Source organism: Anomalospiza imberbis, chromosome 2 (assembly GCF_031753505.1).
Source record: "Anomalospiza imberbis isolate Cuckoo-Finch-1a 21T00152 chromosome 2, ASM3175350v1, whole genome shotgun sequence".
Taxonomy (NCBI): domain Eukaryota; kingdom Metazoa; phylum Chordata; class Aves; order Passeriformes; family Viduidae; genus Anomalospiza; species Anomalospiza imberbis.
In genome coordinates, this window is record NC_089682.1 from 66,971,339 (window position 1) to 66,986,980 (window position 15,642).

The 15,642-nt window shown below is 40.7% G+C and overlaps 1 protein-coding gene across 7 annotated transcripts in view; it reads left to right on the forward strand.

The window, feature by feature from the left end:
- The first annotated feature begins 298 nt into the window (after positions 1 to 298).
- The window catches only part of SLC36A4 (solute carrier family 36 member 4), an 89,102-nt gene continuing 73,758 nt past the window's right edge, over positions 299 to 15,642 (forward strand). For 2 of the 7 annotated variants that reach the window (XR_010996347.1, XM_068181524.1), the window contains exons 1-6: positions 320 to 500; positions 8,840 to 8,963; positions 9,699 to 9,789; positions 10,799 to 10,887; positions 12,151 to 12,246; positions 13,428 to 13,512. Coding sequence is in view for 6 of the 7 variants with exons in the window: in XM_068181524.1 (XP_068037625.1) it covers positions 410 to 500; positions 8,840 to 8,963; positions 9,699 to 9,789; positions 10,799 to 10,887; positions 12,151 to 12,246; positions 13,428 to 13,512 (576 nt within the window). In the remaining variant the exon portion in view is untranslated. Of the gene's footprint in view, positions 501 to 836; positions 959 to 1,591; positions 1,783 to 5,704; positions 5,932 to 8,839; positions 8,964 to 9,698; positions 9,790 to 10,798; positions 10,888 to 12,150; positions 12,247 to 13,427; positions 13,513 to 15,642 lie in introns of those variants that run through there. The other 5 variants (XM_068181519.1, XM_068181522.1, XM_068181520.1 and 2 more) reach the window with 5 other exon arrangements.

The following is a 15,642-nucleotide window of genomic DNA, read 5'->3' on the forward strand; positions in this document are numbered from 1 at the left end:
ATTAATTGTGGCTCAAAGCTTGCAGTGCCTCATCCAAAGCCCGGCTCGCCAGCCCTGCCGAGGGGCACCGCTTTACGGGGCCACCACAGCTGGGGCCGCAGCAAAGCCTAAGAGCATCCCTACGGATGGTAACTGTGTCATGGCTCAGGGGCTGTCTGGACAGTGCTCTTAGTCACACGGTTTAGCTTTAGGTGCTCCTACATGGAGCAGGGCGTTGAAGATCCTTATGGGTCGCTTCCGAGTTGAGATACTCCAGGACTCTCTGGGCGGGCAGGTGCTGCCGCGGGGCCGGGCCGGGGCAGGACGCCGAGGAAGGCGGCGGCCCCGCACCGGGAGCCGGCACCGCCTCCCTCAGCCCGCGCAGGGCCCGCCTGCCCGCCGCCCTCGATGGTTCGCGCCCGCCGGGCGCATGCGCCGCGCCGCGCCGGCCGGCTCCACATCGGCGGAAGGGCGAGCGGAGCCCGGTGGGGCGATGGCCGGCGCGGGCAGGGAGGAGCTGGGTGAGACGACCCGAGCCGTGTCGCCCGGCGGCGGCGGCGGGATGGCGGCTGGCTACGGGGCGGGGAGGAGGAGGCGTGAGCGCCGGGACCGGCTGGCCGCCCCCTACCCCCCTCCGCTTCAGGAGAGATGGTTCGGCCCACCGGGGATGCGCTGCGGCGCTCGGCGCACCGAGGCGGGCGGCATGAACCATCCCACCTGCGGTGGGGGTGGGCGCTGCGCCGCGGTGTGTCCGCCTCGCCGGGCCGCGGAGGCGGCGGCGGGGGCTGAGTTGGCGGGGCCGGATCGGCGATCGGCGGCGCCGGGCCCGGCGGGCTGGGGGCAGCGCAGCCGGGGGCTCTGCGGGGCGGCAGGAGCCGCTCCCCTGGGGCGTCAGTCGCACCTGGCTGGCGCTCGGTTTCTTAGTGAAGTCACGGCCTCCACAGGAGTTCATGGAAATGCGTTCTCTTTGCATCGTTAGGTGATGCATTTATCTGCCCTGAAAGACTGGGTTAGGGTTTGCGGGGGCGTATGTGTGTTTATATATTAGCGGTAATGTGTGTATTGCATTTACAGAATATTAGTCTTTCCACCTAGATGTTAATCTCTTAGGTTTTTTTTTTTTTTTCTGCCCATGGGTGGACGAGTTAGCACAAAGTAGGTTTAATTATCAGGTATAGTTGTGGCTGGGCTGGACACATGGAAAATCGCATCTCAGAGCTGTGTTTCCAGAATCACAGAATGGGTCGGGTTGGAAGGGACCACAGTGGGTTCATGTGGTCCGACCTCCTTGCTCAAGCAGGGCCATTCTCGAGCTCATGGCATGGCATTTCATCCAAATGGTTTTTGAGTATCTCCAGAGAGGAGCAGTCCACAGCCTCTCTGGGTTAGCTGTTCAGTGCACGGTCACCTACACTGTAAAGAAGTTCTTCTTCGTGTTCAACGGGAACTTCTTGTGCATCAGTTTCTGCCCATTGTCTTGTGTCCTGGTGGTTGGCATCACTGAGCAGAGCCTGGTTCCATCCTCTTTAAATACTTACATATGTTGACAAGGTCTCCTCTCAGCTGCCTCTTCTTGTGGCTGAACAGGCCCAGCTCCCTCAGCCTTTCTTCACAAGAGAGTTGCTTCAGTCCCCCAGTCATCCTTGTTCCCCCTGCTGGAAATCTGAGGATTTCAGTTCCACTGTAATCTGCACATTTTGTCCTGTCCAGTGGCAATGACAGGACTTGGAAGACATGCTTCAAATTTTGTTGTCCCCAAGGCTGATCCATCTTGCGTCGAGAGATTGTTACTTTGGAGGAAAGGTTTTTCAAAAAGCTTTTTTCTTTTTTTCCCCCAGAAGTTCACACATTGGACAGTTTTTCTATCAGAACCCATAGAAATGGGATTTTTAAAATCGTATTAATTGTTTAAAAATGCAGTTCCACACCTGATAAGAATTCCAAAATCTTTTGCATGGTTCAGTACTATTGAATACTTAATAAAACTGAAGTCTTGCCAATGTGTTGTCACTTAAGAGCGTGTTAATTGTAGAAATGTGTGGCTTGGTCTAGACAGGATAGTGGATTATTTAAGACTAGTGTCTGTTCAAATAAATGATTCATTGTGGGTTGGGGTGAAATTTCTCCTCTATAAGTGTGTAATAGCTATGCAGACCTGTGTGCACTTTGGTTTAATAACTGCAAGTGTCCCTATTTTATGAGCCTTCTGGATCCGACAGTTATGACACAAAAGCAAACAGTTCCTCCTGCTTATGGAGGGGCCTTATTGACTTTCAACATTTCCTAGAAATAACCATTCTCAAGATTAATACAGTCTACCACAAAGCTGAATAAATCTACTTTATTAAGTTACAGTTTGTAATGGAGAGAAATAAATGACTGGAGATTTATTTTCCAAAGAGAAATAAAAAGGGATTCAAATAACTGCACGAAGCATAGCTTGGAGTTCTTGACAAACAAACACAAAAAAAGCTGATGCTCACTTTTATTATTTTGGAAAATGTAATTATTAGTATTTAATAATAATTTTTAAACCAGATGAAATTTTCCTTTTCAATTTTCAAACTGAATAATATATTTTATGTTGATAATTTTGTTTATTTGTTTGTTTTTATGTCTCTTACATTCAACAGGAGTAGCTGTAGTGGAAAATAAAAAGGGAGCTGGCTTGTGTATGGTTTAATGGGGTTATCTGTTACTTTCCCCTTAAGCTAGGAAAATTTACAAAGGTTTATCCATCTGGGCCAGCATGCCTCTAGCAGTACCATCCATAGTCACTTTGTCTTGCTCTTTAATTTCTTTGGAGGTGGTGGAAGCATGTGACTTAGCTGATCATGTGTGCTTTGTGACAAAGCTGTACTGTACAGTGAGATGTCTTCTGGATAAGTGCTGGGAGGGTTATTTTGTAGGCTAAAGTACAGAAATATCAAAACAGCTATTTCCTTCTGTGGTTGAGGGAGTAACTGAGCATTACTTTGAAAATAATTAGTCACAATGTTTTCTTTGTAATTAAATTTGTCTTGAGAGCCCTAATTCTGAATGCTGAATTGAAAAGCCTCTCCGCAGCACAGAGGTAATACACGGATCATCTGGCAACTGAATGCAGTTGCTGGGAACACTGAGCCTCTCCTGTTGTTACAGATGTGGTTGCTGCCAGATATAAATGTTTCTTCTGTGTTAACACGGCAGTGAAGACTCCTTGAATGTGTCTGCTTGTTCATAGATTCAGTCAATAACTTTGTCCCGTGAGAGCAGCCAGTCCTGGTTGGTGACAGAAGCTCTGGGTATATCCCCAGGATCATGAATATGACTTTTCATAGCCTGTGGGAAATTACTAGCATAAACTTGCATTTTAGGCTAGTGTAAAGATGATGTGGTGCTGATTTTCTCTTTTATGGAGCAGTCAAAACAGCTGCTTGCTAAATTGAATCTTTATCCCAATTACAGAGGCACTGGGTGACCCTCTATTTAATAAACACAGTTCACAGTTTGTGAATCTTGGGCAGTGTTTCTGGCCCTCTGGGCATGTTCTTGTGTAGAAACTGACTGAGCAGTGAAGTATGTGCAAGACCTCCTCTGCCTACTGGTTTTTGCTGAGCACTTAAGATACGTGTGAAGTGTTGCTCCAACAAGACCTGTGTGTTCCCTCTCCCATAAATGAGTAAAACCAGCTGATGCAAACAATGCTATACTACATCCTGTCCCCCAAATCTTTATATGCTTGTATGTCAAATCCGGTTCATTCCATTGCTGATGCTGACTTCAAAAACCTGAAGGGAAAAAAACACCAAGCAAATGAAAACCAGACCATATGGTTAAATTGGATTTGGAAAAGGGGTTTTCGAGATGAGTTCATCTGGGATGTGACCTTCTCCAAAGGAACATTAGAAGATACTTGGCTTTTATTTTTAATATCTCCTTCGGTTGCTATGCCCGCCTGGCAAACTGCTTCATTCTTTTGTCACTGTTTCTTCCATAAAATGAAAATGATGGAGATCAGTTTTATACCCTGTGGTGCTGAGTGGTTCAGTTGAATTTGTAAGTATTAATTTATTGAGCAATATAGAAAAATTAACTAAAGTTCTTGGTGAAAATTAATTTCTTTGCTGAACTTTTGAACTAGAGGGTTTCTTCAGTGTGCTCGAAAAGCTTGAGAATTAAGTAAATTTAGTGATAGTCAAAGGTTTCTTTGGCAGTATGTCCATAAGTGTTGGCAAGATGCTGGCAAATTCTAGGGGATAGAAAAGTACACATGAAGACACAAAATTGGGAATAGTACTCATAACAATTTTAACACTATGGATTTAATCTCTCTGTGTTACTGCAAGCTGATTAGTGATTGAAATTTGGGTCTTTGAGGATACAGTGTTGACATTTATGCATGATTATAGTGTAATGTGTAGCTGTAATGAATCAGAGATTTATCTCTCCAGTGGCTTAAGGAATTAGTTTCAACATTGCAGTGATAAAACTGGGAGACATTGAAATGCACTTTGTGTTGCTTCGGTTGATAGTAGCAGTACTTGCAGAGCTTTTTTTGGCACCCTGCTTGCATGGGTGTTCACAGAAGAAAGCAGAAACAATGTCAGTTTAATTAACTGTTAATGACAATCAGAAGACAGCATTTGATCTGAAAATATTTTTGTGGTGGAACAAGGAGAAAAGAAATTCATATTGGGTGATGGAAGGACAGGGGTTGAAAATAGGCTGGTGTTTTGTCTAAGTGAAAACAAAAGGGTGTGCAGAAATCAGTTTCCTTATTCTTAGTTGTACTGAATAATGATAATGCAAAATTTTCAGTGGGTTCCATGGCTGAGCATTGGGTTGGATTATTCATAGTGTGTTTGGATGCAGCCATGATAGTTTGGTGGAGCATGGATCTAATGTTGGCTAAGGTGTGCTCTGCACCATGTGTTTTGTGAGAGCAGCCAGACAACTTAATCTCTGATTCAGGTATGACATGTATATGCTGTTCTTGTGCTGCAGTTCAAGATTGTATTTAAATTGCACGTACTGGGCCTTTGTAGGAAGGAATCAAAGTAAATGTGGGGGTCTTCAGTGCCAGTTTTCTGGCAGTGACTGTGGATGTTGCAGAATAATTAATTTCAAACTATATCCAAGTGTGGAAAGCTCAAGGTTTTTTTGTCTCATGTGCTTTAGACTACAAGTTTGGACCCATTAAATGTGGATGTTACACAAACCTGGATGTTGCTGTGGGTATGGCCTATGGGACACAGCCACAGTATTCCAACAGTAGAGATCTATTATCAAATGAAAACCCATGCTTAGAAAGTTGCACGATCCAAACCTCCCATTAATGTCTCAGTACCATTACTGTTAATGGGTCCACATATTTAGGCCAAAACTGTACAGCAATCATGGGATGAAGGAGGAATGATGAGGAAAAGAAGCAATTCAAGAGCATTTTTATGGCTAGGATAGAGACCAAACGGCATTCTTGGAATGTTGTATATAATGCAGTATTTCAGAGGAACCTGTAGTAAGTCATAACCTGTGTAGCTATGACAGTGTGAGTTGATGCTGTTGCTGTAGCCTGTGTTTTAAAACTTATAATGGAATTTATTCTCAAATGCATTATTACATTAGAATAGGAACAGCGAACTTCCAGGCTTCATTTGCATATTGGAAATGGATATTCTTGGGTCTAATTTAAGGCATTTCTGAGAAAGTGGGTGAGTGGGACAGTAACAATAACCCTGAGATGACTAGATGGCTTTAAGCATGGGGACATGACTTTCCAGAAGAAAAACAGCTTGTCTTATGAAATTTTTTATTACTTGAAAGATGAGGGGAATGCTTGAGTATATCTAAATCTATTCTTACAGGGCTACTACCTTTGTGATCAGAAGATGGGTCAGGAATTTGGGAGAGAAAGTAAAATGGGATGTGTAAATAAAGTTCAGAGTCTTCTGTGTGTCATCTGGCTGCATGGTAAACAGCGTAGATGTATGTATATACCAAACATTCCAGTCTCAAGTTGCAATGAAAGAAGAAAATTTTACTTTTCTCCCTTGACTGAGCAGTTGGTGATACTCACCAAAGCTGTTGTTCCTATGGGTCATGCTGGTCCTCTGCTACTGCTAAATAAGAGCCTGACTTGCTGCATGTTGTCATTATTGTTTAGCATTATGAAGAGCATCCCACAATGTAATGAAGACAAAACTGGAAAATTAATTAAAGTATTATTGCTTTTATATGTTGTCGAATTTCATGTGATCACAGACTTGCATGCTTGTAGTTCGGCTTGTTCCTTCAGATTGTTAGTTTAGAATCAATACTTTAAAGAATGAAAATTGGCCTAATCAGTTGCTCACGGGGTAAAACTACCTGCTCCTTCTGATCGCTGAGGAGGCAGACTTTTACTCCAGAATTAGAGTAGACAGGTCTTTGTGAGCATCAAATGAGCCCAGCAGGGACTCAGAGCTGAGGGGGAGAATGGTTATGGCATCCTCAAGAGCTAGTCAGCACAATGCTATGGGAGCAGAGGGAAGGAACTCTGGTGATCCTTCTTTTGATCAATTCATAGACTATGTGCAATGTAGAGGAATGTGGTGAAGTCCACCCTGACTTGTATAATTAGAATATCACTGAGTATAAATTTGCTTTACAGTGTACTTTCTGGTTGAGTCTCTCACCTCTGATTTTTGCTCGACTGGGCATCTTTGCTTCTGTCAAGTGCTTTCATTACTGGCTTTCAACTTTTCAGACATGAAATTTTGACAACCCTTTGGTGTTTTCAGCAGAGTTAGAAATATATGATTTAATGTTAATGACTTGGATAAGCTGCCTTCTGCTTTGTGGGATTTTTACCGTTCTACAGTTTTTCTTTAGAAGTTCTTTAGCGTCAGCTTCAGTGCTCTGCTGGTGGGTTAGACATCTCCAAGGCTTCATGAAAACCTTAATGATTTCTTTAATGGCTATGGTGGGTTGACCCTGGCTGGATTCTGGGTCCACCAAAGCTACTCTTATCACTCCCCTCCTTAGCTGGAGAAAATATAACAAATGCTTGTATGTGGTTTGAGAAAAGGACAGGGAGAGATCTCTTGCCAATTATAGTCATGGGCAAAGCAGACTCGACTTGGGTAAATTAGTTGAATTTCTTATCAGTCAAATAAGAGCAGGGTCATGAGAAATAAGAGTAAATCTTGAAAAACCTTCTACACATCTCTCCATTCCTCCCAGGTTCAACTTCACTCACAATTTCTCTACTTCCTCCCCTCCGGTGGTGCAGGGAGCTGGGGCATGGAGACTGTGGTCAGCTCACCACGTTGTTTCTTCTGCTTCTTTCTCCTCAGTGGGAGAACTCCTCACACTCTTTCCATGTTCCAGTGTGGAACATGTTTCCATGTTTCTCTCCCATGGGAGAAAGTCTTCTGGAAAATGCTCCAATGTGGGTTCCCATGGAGTCACAAACATGCCAGCAAACCTGCTCCAAGCTTAGACTCTTCTTTCCATGGGGCCAGAGATCCTCTACCTGGAAGTATGCTCCTGTGTGGTCTTCCCTTGAGGTCACAGCCTTCTTTGGACATCTACCTGCTCCAGCGTGTGGTCCTCCATGGGCTGCAGGTGGATCTCTGCTCCACCATGGACCTCCATGGGCTGCAGGGGCACAGCTGCCTCACCACGGGCTGCGCCATGGGCTGCAGGGGATCTCAGTTCTGGTGCCTGGAGCACCTCCTGCCCATCCTCTCTGCTGACCTTGCTGTCTGCAGGGCTGTTCTCTCACATATCCACTCTCCAGCTGTAGCTGCTTGGCAGGTTTTTTTTTCCCTTCTTAACTGTGTTATTGCAGACGTGCTGCCACTATCGCTGGTGGGCTTGGACTTGTCCTGCAGCAGATCTATCCTGGAAGCAGCTGGCTTTGGCTCTGTTAACATGAGGGATACTTCCTGCAGCTTCTCACTGAAGCCACACCTGTAGCCTCATTACTGCTAAAACCCTGACACAAAATAGCTGCTTTGTAATGTAAATGTAAGTGTAGTGTTGTTTGTTTGTTTTGGGTTTTTTTTAATGCAAAATGTTAACATTACAGGGATTTCTTGCTTTTTTTTTTTAAGTTATGGAACTTGAGACTTATTCAACATATTTTATGAATGGATACTGTGGTAGGCAAGTGTAGGGTAAATAATCTTTTTGCTCTTGGCAGGATTTGCTTTGCTTAACAGTAGTAATTTAAAATGGTTATAATTTCCTCAACATTAAACTGGCACAAGGTGTTAGTTTTGCCTAAAAGGCAATTTTGCTCACTACTGACTGCTTGCTGTTACTTGGTGCTGTTACTTAGCTGGAATTTTATGCCAGTTTAAAAGGTTCAGGAAATTGCAGCTTTCAAAGCATATGACCTGATTCCTGTATTGGTTATTTCTTCAGTCAGTGGAGATACTTTCTGTAGTACCTGTCTTGCCTCTCTGAGTGCAGACTTAGTGTGTAATTCTGAAGTAGCTACCGGTGTTTAAGACGAATCTCACCCTTTTGTAATGATGGATGACTTTTCTGTTTTGCTTTATGTTGCATTAGCTTGCAAAGTGATTTAAACCAGTGACATTTTCATTATAGCAATTTGCTTTTCTTAATGAAAACTGTAGTGTTTGGCAATAATAATAATAATAATAATAATAATAACAATAACAATAACAACAACAATAATGAGATGGTGTGCCAATTTAAAGAGAGAGAATATCCTGTGCAAACTTGTGCTCTATATATCTACTTAAATCATCTTTGTAGTTAGGAACATGTTAAAACCTTGTCATATGGGAAGTTTGAATCATGTCTTACTTCTGAACTGTAAGTTTGTTTCTAATGCTAGTGCTAATGTAGTGTTAACTCTGTTGTACAGGCATGGAAGTAATGAAGCCTTTAATTGATGAAGAAGACTCAGATGGCATCTCAGATGAAGAGCATGAAAATACTTTCCTGCCAGTTAAGACGCACTACCAGCTTGATCATGAAGAAGGCATTACGTATGTGTTAATCTTAAGTATCAGTTTGTTCAGATTTCTTGCCTCTGGCTTGTTTCTTATGAGCAGTTTTCTGAACTCTGAAGGGGTCTTCTTGCACCTGCAGAACAATTTTGTGGTTATACATAAGGACTTCGCATAATTCTCCCAAAAAGCAGCCCATTTTGAGTAGGTTCTCACTTCTTTTGAAGCTAACAATGTACTGGCTGTAAAATATTTCAAGGTTCCTATTTGTAAAGTGATTAGGCTACTCAAAGTCCAAGCACTGTTTAAAAAAGATTTTGAGAGATTCTGGAGATATATCTGTTTTGAAAGTTTAGTTAGAAAAGATTATAAATGTTTTGGGTTTTTTTTCCTTTGGATAAAGCTTTTGCTGACAGAATTGTGATATGCAGCTGATGATGGTTTTGAATGTTATAGGTTTTAAAATAACATTGATAAAACTAAGTAATTTTGACTCTGAGGCAAAAGAACTATGAAATTGCTGAGAAATTAACATCTCACAAGCTGGAGTAAAGAACTGAAGATCAGACCTGTGTGTTCTATTTGAGGTGCTCACATGTAAGTATGAATAAAAACATTATTTGAATGTGTTACACTTCCTGTAAAATAGCTGGACCACTGTAAATTTTAAGTTGAAACTTGCAATTTATCATTTTATTATAGAGAAAGGGTGAGGTTTTGTTTTTGCCCTCTACCCCATCCATGTGTACTTCTAATGTAACATTTTATCCTCAGGTTTATACAAACACTGACTCACCTCCTCAAGGGAAACATCGGAACTGGGCTTCTTGGTCTTCCGCTTGCAATAAAAAATGCTGGCATTGTGGTAAGAATTCTTTTTTCCTAGACTAGAAAAATCATCTAGAAAGATTTACAGATACATGTCCTGAAAAACTAAAGTCTCAATGCTTCTTATTTGTCACTGCAATATTGATAGAATTGTGTAGTTTCTTGTCTTTAATTTGGGAAAATCAGTACTGAAGATTAAGATTTTATTATTTTAAAGGAAGTTACTACTTCACCCTGGAGACTTAATTGCATTATTTGCATTTTTGCATAGCCAAAGAATTTTTCTGGTCCAAACAAAAAGTTTGTCAGAAAAATATATTTTGATTTACTCAGACTTCTGTGATGTCTCATGGGAATTGTTTCTATGCGGTTGTCTTATCTTTGTACAGACTTCTCTAGAGACAGATTGTATGCCTTAGGATGAAGCATCAGCTTGTTAAATCAGTCTAGAGTTTCTGCAGAAATAGGGTATAGCCCAGGTTGTTTATGCCTGGTGACAAACAATGCATTTCCTAGGGCAGGGTAAATTTAATCAAATGAAATTTTCACCTTATTACTAAATAATCCTGTAATTCTGTAGTACAGGTTGGTCAGTTTGAGAGTGAAAGTTACATGTGTGTAAGGCAAGTTCCTTCTGTGAAAACTTGTGGTCAAGCTTCTATTCTGAAACAAATTGTTTAATTTGATAGTTGTCTGTAACTTGTAACTTTTACTGTCATTGCCATTCAAGTGGTTCAAACTACTGAACTGCGCATTCTATGCAGTCTTCTTTCTTGGCAAACTTTTTTGGCAAGTGAAACAGGAGTGAAGTACTCGTTTGGTACTTATGGCTTGATCACCCCCCAAGAGCCTTCTTTTAAGTAGTGAACTGAAAATAAGGGATAACATGAAACATCAGCAGCAGCACCCCACTGAGGGGGAAATTTTTTTAATTATTACTTTATTTGCTACAATGTGAAATTTTTTCATGTAAAATTTTTTCCCTAGCATACTTCCATGAAAATTTCTGTATCTCCTGTGTCATCCCTTTTTTTTCCCCTTACCAGGTTGGACCAATCAGCCTTGTGTTCATAGGATTTATATCTGTTCACTGTATGCACATCTTGGTACGTTGCAGCCACTCTCTATGTCAGAGGTAAATGTGGAACTACTCGTTCAGTTGCTGAGTTTTAAGAAATTTTAAATTCCTCTTTTCTTTTTGTGATTTTTGGTCTACAAAATATTCTGGTGCTGTAGCAGTTTCTTCTGTCAGTTTAGAATCTTCTTCTCAAATTCTTAGTGTGCACCTAGTAATGATAGCTATGCTTTGTGTAACACATTGGAAAAACATATTTGTTTTCTGCTCATACACAAAATAAGGTTGGTTTAACTTGTTTTTCCCAGTACTTTCTTCCCTGCTGGCAAATAATCAGGTCTTTCTCTTGGCAGTTTTAATTGCTTATTTTAAGTCCTTCTTTATATTCATAGAGCTTCTGAGTCGTCATAGCTTTGAAAAATGTAACTAATCTATGAATACCCAGTTTATAAGTACTACATAGGAGTAAAAGATAAACTAAGAAATGCCGTTAATGTCTGTCGTGATTATATGTGAGCACTGTCTCTGAATTGTGGCATGTTGATTTTTTGAATTTGTAGTGCTGAAGGAATGTGTTAAAATGATGCTATTGAGTAGATAAATATTAAATATTCCTCCATATGAGACATGCAGTACTGTGGGCAAGGAGTTACTCAGATTTGACTGACAGAGTATTTTGATTAATAGTGACTTTCATTAAACGTTTTTATTGTACTGTCAAGTGTTAAAGAGAAGCAGTGGGAGGATCTCATGCTGCAGAGTGAATGAACTTCTGAACTGAGTAGAATCACAAGACTATTCATGTCCTTGTAGCTGGAAAATCTATTTTAGCAGATTATTATGATATTGTACTGTGAACAGACCCTGTCATTCCTGAATTTTTCTTGTGTAGTTTTGAATGGTCTTTAAAGTTGATGACTGAAATAAGATCATTGAATCAATTGTGATTAACTGCTTGTGCAACAAGAGTTGAATTCTCTTTTAAGTTCTATGTGACTTTTAGATTTGAGATTAATTTCTTAAGCTCACATAATAAGAATATGATTTTGGAGTAGTTTATCAAAAAAACCCATGTTTTGTAAGAAGCTCATTTAATACTGTTGAACTGGAGGGAAGCAACACTTATTTCACATGCTTGCAGAGTGCTAAATAGCCCTTCCTGGTGTAAAGAAGCCCAAATCATACCTCTGAAATTCAGCAGCAGAGTGTTGCCACCGGTGACAACCTGTTATAATCATGGAAGACCAACAGTATTTTCCAAGTAGGGTTCTGGGTCATCATAGTTTCTGGTAACTCTGTTTTTTCCTCACTTTTTGATTTCAGGATGAAGAAGTCCTCCCTGGGATATAGTGATACAGTCAGCTGTGCAATGGAAGTGGGGCCTCTTACTGCTCTTCAGAAACGAGCTTCTTGGGGCCGGTAAGTTTGAACTAAAATTTAATTGAGTAAATTAAATTTTAAAAGTTAATGGCTACACTTGGAATGATTAGGAGATGTCTATTTGACTAAGATTTTACCTTCCTTAAAAATGCTCTTATGCAATGTTATTTGTTATTTCCTCCTGCCAGCTGGTAGTGGTGAAATGGGAAGATGTCTCACTTTATTAGGTGTATCAATTTTCAGTTCTACAAGAGCTCTGAAGAAAATGAATTCTGTTTAGTAATGTAGGAAGAGATGTGTTATAACCAGAAATGCATTCTGTGTTGTCTAATGCAGTGAAGTAGTTTTAAGTTTTCATTCTCTTTTCCCAACATTTCTCTTCATTGCAGGTTGACACTGCAAATGTTAATGATTTTAATGTATGTATTCTGAGAGGAAGCAAAACAATTCTTTGGTTCCTGTTTAAATATAACATACAAATAATGTAGAAATATTTACTGTTTTTGCAATAGTGACATGAAGATATAAATGGCTTGTCATGTCTGTTAAATGTTTTATCCCTCTTTTACAAAAAAACAAATTTTTTCTTTGCCATCTGTTGCTGTTTGTAGAGTTTGTGGTATGACTGCACAGTAGTGATATTGTGAATCTGAAACAGACATGTTGCTTAGTGTTAATTTAAAATGTTTTTTACCTCACTTGTGGAAGAATTTTTTATATTCCTGTTACTTTCAAGGATGCAGCATCTTGCTAGTAAGCTAGTGTTTTAAGATGTGTTGTGATGACTTCATAGGAATGGAGTAGAGCTCAATTAGAGGTAAAATTGGTTTGTTCTGATACATAATGATATATAATTCTGATATATTTTTTAATATTGTGATAAATAATTTTCTCTTGCACCAAAGAGTTACAAGCCTCAGATGGGCAATTGGGTCTCCAGAGACTCTGTGCTGCTGCAAATCGATTCTCTGGGGCAGATCTCTGCTCTGTGCTTGACTCTAGCAGAGTTACATTACAGACTGTCTTCATGCCACCATGGTGTATCCCTTTTTTCAAAAACAGTCTGAGCCCACAGTGTTCTTTCTGCTTGTGAGACTGATTGTGGCATTTGAGTCTAGCATTTTGACTACTCTAAAAAGGAGCAGTAATTGCATATTAAGTAGCAATGGGATAATTGTTTGGATCTTAAGTATAACGTATGTTTGGTTTTTCTTCATCAGGTATATTGTGGACTTTTTCCTCGTGATAACACAGCTGGGATTTTGTGGAGTTTATGTTGTGTTCTTGGCAGAAAATGTGAAACAAGTGAGTAATGCTGCCATATGGAAGCAGTTTTGGGTTTAGATTCATTTTCTCTCACTTTTATTTCCTATAAGGCTTTGGGTTAAAAGGGGCAGTGGGCAACGTGAACTAAATTCAGATTTTGTGAAAGTGTATATTTCCTAGTGACTTGTTTGTTGAGTTTAAAAATTAATTGTGAAAATGATGGAAAATAAGACATAAAATGGTGTAGGAGCTGGTTGTCCCAGAATTTTTTTTGGGTTTTTTTTGCTAGGCTTTTTGCTGACTTCCTTTTTTTCTCTCCAAACTCCTGGGCACATTTTATCCTTTTCATGTAACTGGAGGGTTTTTTTTTGGTTTTTTTTTTTTTTTTTTTTTTTTGTTCTTGTTTAGTCCCTTTTATTCACAGAATCCACTGTATCTAAATGAACCCTGATTTTTGTTCCAAAAAATGCCTGACATTGACATTTCTACAGCTTCCTCAGTAGTCAGTTCCAGTGCTTTCTTTATCTGTTAGACAGCTGCTTCTTTGTAGAAGCTTCAGATTTCTTACTGATACTGTGAGTTCTTTGTTTCATGTTCTAGCTATAAGTAATTTATTCTTTTCTATTTGTAGACACCTTTTATATTTTTGAATATTTTTATCCTGTCTCCCTTCTATCTAATAGAGGGGAGACATGATACAATCTTAAAATTGTTTTTGCTCTTCTGTGAATGCTTTGCATTTGGTACATCTCTTTCATTCAAGTTTATGCCTGAAGTTGCTGAAGTCAAATAAACATTGCAAATGGATCCCCACAACCACATTGGAAGCAACCCCAAACCTTTCAAGAAAATGCCGCTACCCCTTTTCTTCCTTACTACCATCCATCACTGACAAAAGCAAACAAAACCATGCCTGGCATTTTTGTGACACTGCTCCTGCTTTCATTTACCTTCTTTGTCTCTTGCTCTCCAGTCCTTCTAAGCTCTTTCTCATAGGGGGATTCTGTTGATGGGGTCCTGGTGGGTCTTGTTCCTTCCTCAGGGCACACTTGGCAGTTGCAGTCAGCAGTTTGTGTGTCAGTGCACGTGGTCCGTGGAGGGTCAGCCAGCACAGGATGGATGCTCAAACGCATGCATGTTGAGCTTGTGGTGATCTCTCTTCTTTTTACAATTCCAGGACACTACCAATGTGCTCTGCAGTGTTTTCTGCTCAGGAGACTATGGTTAGTCAGTTGTCATAAAGCTTAATGAGTCTGAATCTGGGCCTGTATCCATACAAGGACTGCTGAGGTCACACCTTGAGTTCTGTGTCCAGGTCTGGGTCCCTCACTTCAAGAAAGACATTGAGATGGTGGAGTGAGTCCAGGGAAGGGCAGTGGAGCTGGGTAAGAGTCTAGAGAGTAAGTCATATGAGGAGTTACTGAGGGAGCTGAGGGTGTTAAACATGGAGAAAAGGAGGCTTGGTAATGACCTCATCACTCACTGCAACCCTGACAGGAGGGTGTAGCCAGGTGGGGGTTGTTGTTTTCTCTCAGGCAGCCAGTGACTGATTGAAAGGACATAGTCTGAAGTTTTGCCAGAGAAGGTTCAGGTTGGACATCAGGAAGAATTTCTTCATGGAAGGGTTTGTTAAGCATTAGAACAGACTACATGGGGAGGTGGTGAAGTCCTGGAGGTGTTCAGGAAACAACTGGATGAGGCACACAGTGCCATGGTCTAGTTGACAAGGTGATGATTGGTCAAAGGTTGGACTCGGTGATCTTGGGGGTCTTTTCCAACCCAAACATTTCTGATACTCTCTGGTTCTGTGTATGCTCCCATGAGTAGTGAAGTGAGGAGTAAGCTGTGGTAGGTTTCTGAACATTAATTGTCCATGTGGATTCTTACTCTACCCATAAGCTAGGCAACAAGTGTCTTGACATAGCTTACCTTAATTTAATTAGGAAGAAAAGTGTCCCCTTGGGCAGTTAGCACATAGAAGACTGTTTTTTTCATCCTGTTGTGGATGAGTATATAGTGTTTAAGTGTTCCAAGTTGTATGGATGAAGATCTGTCACTGAGGCAAATTTGTGTATTGGGAAGCTGGGTACTCTGTAATTTGTATGTTGTGAGGAAAAAAAAAACCTCCCAGCCTTTAAAACTACACTCCTACCATTAGAATCTGTCTCT